General features: G+C 37.3%; 1 protein-coding gene across 2 annotated transcripts; it reads right to left on the bottom strand.

The window, feature by feature from the left end:
• Nucleotides 1–1,678: 1,678 nt before the first annotated feature.
• Nucleotides 1,679–3,710, bottom strand: LOC130712003 (uncharacterized). 2 transcript variants are annotated; one of them, XM_057561820.1, is made up of 2 exons: nucleotides 3,477–3,710; nucleotides 1,679–2,616 (listed from the first exon to the last, which is right to left on the bottom strand). In XM_057561820.1, exons 1-2 carry the CDS (start codon nucleotides 3,491–3,493, stop codon nucleotides 1,836–1,838), a joined length of 798 nt encoding a protein of 265 aa, XP_057417803.1. In that variant the 5' UTR covers nucleotides 3,494–3,710; the 3' UTR covers nucleotides 1,679–1,835. The 2 variants fall into 2 exon arrangements, with proteins under 2 accessions (XP_057417803.1, XP_057417804.1); XM_057561821.1 differs by having other exon boundaries at nucleotides 1,679–2,527; nucleotides 3,477–3,616.
• Nucleotides 3,711–5,160: the final 1,450 nt, after the last annotated feature.

Raw genomic sequence — 5,160 nt, 5'->3', positions numbered from 1 at the left:
AATGCAGCATTCATTATACTTATCCTCAATTATGACAATTCGGTTTCAAAAAAATATTGTGACATCAATTCTAGAGTTGGCCCTCTTTGACATTGATGGAAAGAGCAAAAGAAAATATAGACACACTTTTATAATATAAAGGGTGTATCATCTATGATGTAGGGACTTGGAGGCACGAAATGGGTTGTTCTAAAAATCATTATATAAATGACAAGGCTCAATCGAATGTGGAATGGAAACAGGAAAAGTTTTGCGTTTAGCACATCACCTAACACACAAAAAAGGGAGGAGGGTCCATTAGGAAATGCGTTCATAAGGACACCAATTAGTTGCTGGTCTCAACATATTTTTTCTAGTTAGAACTATTCCACTTTAGCTATATTCAATACAAAGAAGTCTTCAGCTCAACTCTTAAAGCATATTAGTTCAAAAAAAAAAATCTCTTAAAGCATATTGGAAAATAGAAGGGGTAACAACAACACGCTCTTGCACACACTTCTTCTCCCACACACTTTTTGTGATGGCCACATGAAGTCTGCTTCTGAAAATATGTTGCTAGCATTTCTCACTAGTTATTATAGCTGCAAAATATAACTAGTTATTGATCTACCAAATTAAGAAACTAGCGGCGCTCACTAACTTTGAACTAAGAGCATCTTCATCTTTGCACAAAAATAAAAGAGCATCTTCATCTTTAGTTCATAATATATATGTTGTTTACCACTATTTATGTGTTGGAAACAGTTCCCGCAATTCACTCTAAAATTCTGTAAACTTTTCACTGGAGAATCTAGAGATTACAATTCAGAAATCTCTCTCAATTATCTCTAAGTCTTATTTTTCTCCCTATTATAACTTAACAATATTCCAAATTTTAACATTATAACGTAATTTTCATGCATTTTAAAATTGAATTATTTATTACAAAATATATTTAAGCAAAAAAAAAATTCAGACAATATTTGATTTGAATGAAACACATTAAAATAAATAAAGATAACAACAATTTGTTACGCTATAATATTCCATATTAACAACAACTAAACATAAGTAATTTTGTTTTTAATAATCCGAATTTCGTATAAACTTTACTCTTTTTTTACGGAAAATAATGCTAGTATAAACGTTATTACTAGCAAAAGTTGTCCTATGACTTTCTTTTTGGTTACATGACCTATGACTTATATACAATAAACATCTAATACTTTCAATTATTTTATATTTGAAAACTTATATCTCAAAAAATTAAAATTTTCAACCAACGAAATAGATTAAATTAAAATTAAAAAAACCTGATTGAACCAGAAGAATAAGAAATTTGATCAAATTAGATCGAATGACTTATCCCCATAAAAACTGATCCGATTATTCTAGTAAAGGAAATAATTTTCACATAACAATAAAGATCACTTGCTTGATAATGCAGTGAAAATATAAATTCCAAAATAAAACTGTAACTCAAAACCAGCACAACAGACACCCCAGTTAATCAAACTCTGGAAATGGCGCAGTTACCATTGAAGCCAAGCAGTACTTTGGCAGCGAGACACATAAGTTTGGTCATACAAGTGATGGCCAATACAGCCCCCATAAATATTAAAACCATGGAAAGCATGCCATGACTGAGAGGAATTTTGGGGCATTAGACAAATTTTATCTCCCACAGTACCAAGCAACATATTCTAAATCCTTTTCTATTCAAATATAATCACCAAACAGAACTAGTAATTGAAGTACAGTTATCTAAAAATTAAGAACAGTGTAGTACCGCCAGAAGGAAGAAACAGTTTAAAGACCTAGAACATGATACAAAATCCCTGGCAAAAAATCTCAGATTACTGCCTTGATCTTGACTCAGCCCGTCTAGCTTCATCTGGTGTGGAAGGAAACAGTTCCACATACCTTGATCCAATCATCATTTTATCCTTGGGCATTGCTCTCTTAGCCTCATCAGGAGAGACAAACTCCACATATGCCTCACCAGTAGCTTTCCCATCAGGGCGACATGCAATGTGTACCCTGTCTTCTATCAGCTTGTAATCCTTAAAAAAATCAACAATTTGAGATTTAGTCACTGCAAATGGAAGTCCACGCATCTTCAAGATCTCAGTATATTCCATTTGTTCTTTATCACTGAACCTCTTGGACCGAGAGGGGGGAGGGCTTCCATGGTAATCATTATCATATATTCCTTCGTAGCTGACCTCACCAGCAACAGCATTGTAATAATCCTGCTTCTTACACCTGAACACTTCCACGTATCTGCGACCCATGTTCTGCCGATCCCTCTGCAAAGCAAACTCAACCTGCATTGCTCCTGGAAAGACAACAAAGGCCTCTCCTGAGAACCGCCCACTCTTGTTGACCAACAACACATCCACAATGGTCAGTCCAGCAAAGAATTTCAAAATGTCAATATCTGTGCAGTTGAACGGGAGCCCCCTGAGACGAACCACTGGAAAGGGAGGAGGCGGCTGGAAGCCTCCAGCATACCCATAAGGTTGAAAGCTGCCTGGTCCGCTGCTCACTGCGAAGTATGGATTGGATTCCATCATTCTTTGTCTCTTTGAGCCAACCTCGTACCCGTCCGATACCCCCCCGCTCCCCAACATTGCCCTTCAAATTTCCATACCCAGAAAAAAAAACAAAATCCCCCACTCAACATGTTAATAAAGCCAAACCCAACCCACGTTTCCCTTAGACTTAATTTCAATTCCTAATGACATATTTATCATATTCATCAAAACCCCAAAAACTAAACAAATAAAGAATAAAGTAACAAGACAGGAACCACCTATATCAATAGAAAAAACCACCAAAGATTTTTTTTTTTGAGACACAATCAACTCAAACACCCAAGACAGTCCACCAGCTAAGCACATAACATCAAACAGAGCACATAACTAAACAAAATGCAAACAAAGGAAAAAGCTACAAGTGCCACATCCCTAACACTAAACTAAAAAAGCTCTCAGAAGATTTTCCATATTTTCCCAACAATGATAAAGCGTTGTGGTGCCTATTTGGTTTTCAGTTGGGTGAATGTGAAAGCACATTCACTCAACCCAACAAGTGGATTCCGTTGGTTGAATGTGCATTGGAAATCGTGATCTCGAATTCCAATGTTTCAAATGCACTTCCTAACTGAAAACCAAACAGACACCACAGTGTGTTTGTGTATAATACAGTACAAAACCCAACCACAAGATTGGAAAAAACCAACAAAACTCCAAATTTTAACAAGTTTTAAAACTTTTCTCAGCCAGAATCATTGGTTGAAATCAATTACACACAAAAAAAAAAACAATATGGCTATACACACGAAATCAACAGAGAAAACTGAAACTAATTTCACAGCTTAGGACCTAATGAATATTTCTACCAACCCAACCCAACCCAACCATACACATCCGAAATTGAACACATAAAGAAAAATGGAATGAAGTAAAAAAGGATCAAAAGTTTCATCGACTTACCCCCTCGATCCGAACATGCTTCCGAGATCGCTGAACGATCGAGCGAAAGGGGGTTCGCTCGACGGAGGAAAACGATACGGATCCAGCGCTGCGATCGATTCCACCGAAAACGAAGCAAGTCTGAAAACCCTAATTAGGGTTTCACGCGTTAAACGAGCAGAACGTGACGATGATTTTCTTTTTTTTTTTGTTATATTTTTCTTTCCTGCTTCTCGCGGTTTTGAAATTATTTGTACACCCTTCTCATTCTGCGAACGGAGGGGAGAATTGAAGTTGCTTTCAATGACAAAACTACCCCGCTCTCTGCCGATCACTGACCGTTCGATTAAAGGGTATTATAGGGAATGAGTGCCTAGATTCTTGCATTATTTGTCAGTTCATGATTTATATTAAAAAATCAGTGGGCAAAACTAAACACACCACCCCACATCTAACTTCACCATCCTTTATCCCACCATAACTCTCAAAAATACGATCATGGTTTTTAAGTTTTTACTTTTTAGAATACGCAATTTTAGTGCCCCAAAGCCTATAAAATACCACCCAAAAGCCCCTAAAGATACCCAAACTCCAATCAAAACCCAAGAAACTCATTTTGCTAAACTAAGGATACATGTCCGCCATGATCTGATCTGCAACCATGTGGTGAGTTGTTCTGTCTGTACAATCGTATACCATGCTTAGGCGTTTTCCCGTTAGAATAGCGTTTCGCGCTCGAGTCATGACGCAATAAGGCTACGACAACTCCCCAGGAAACACCATTAGCTCTCTCTCCATATCGTCTCAACAACACTGTTGTCTACAGATGGAACCCTGATATACCTCTTGGGATGACCCTGCTTCTTGCTTCCCGCTAATACATCATTCTTAGGTCTACCCCATGGGCAAAGGATGCTCAACAGGAGCATCAAGCACCTCCACAACCTCAGAAGCTTGGGGAACCCCAAAGTGGGAGAGGAGGGAGCACCAGAAGACTCACAACAATTAGAAGAAATAGAGAACCTGCAAGGAAAAGGAGATAAGCATTAAATATGAAAAGACACAAAGCTAAAACATTTTACATTCCTCCGTGGTCAACCTAGTCTCCTTCAGTTTAGACCTACAGACTCGATCTACATGTCTCATGCTGCCACATTTTCTACACTTAACGTCTAGTCTCACCAACATCTTGATTGAGGATGGTTTGTCTTTATGCAATAAAGACAAAGAGGAAAATCTCACACGACTGCTTGTTGAAGCCTTCTAGCTTTTTCTCTTTGCCACTTCTTGAATTTTGTGCTTTCATATGATAAGAACATCTTACTGCCACCTCTTCTCGTCTCATAATTCATCTCACTAGGCTGCTTGTTGAAGCATTCTGATTTTTTGTCTTTGCATTTCTTGAATTTCGTGCTTTCATTTGACAATTACATTTTATGATCACCTCCTCTTTTCTCATTATTCTTCTCCACACTTGTGTTTGTATAACATTTATTAATTCTCATATGGTGATGCTTGAAAGGTCCTTTTTCTCCTCCGATGCTATATCTTTGGTTCATACTTTACGTATAGCAAGAATAATTTTCTGCACTATTCTTTCATAAGGAAAGTCTCTACCGATAAGTCACACTTGTTTGCTATGCATAACAATTTTTCAGGATAGCCTCTAATGGGTTTTTTTTCATGCTTTAGATCTCAAATTTCC

The sequence above is a fragment of the Lotus japonicus genome, chromosome 4, assembly GCF_012489685.1.
Source record: "Lotus japonicus ecotype B-129 chromosome 4, LjGifu_v1.2".
Lineage (NCBI taxonomy): Eukaryota > Viridiplantae > Streptophyta > Magnoliopsida > Fabales > Fabaceae > Lotus > Lotus japonicus.
Note: the sequence above shows the minus strand (reverse complement) of the source record. Positions and strands in the feature narration are given on the sequence as shown.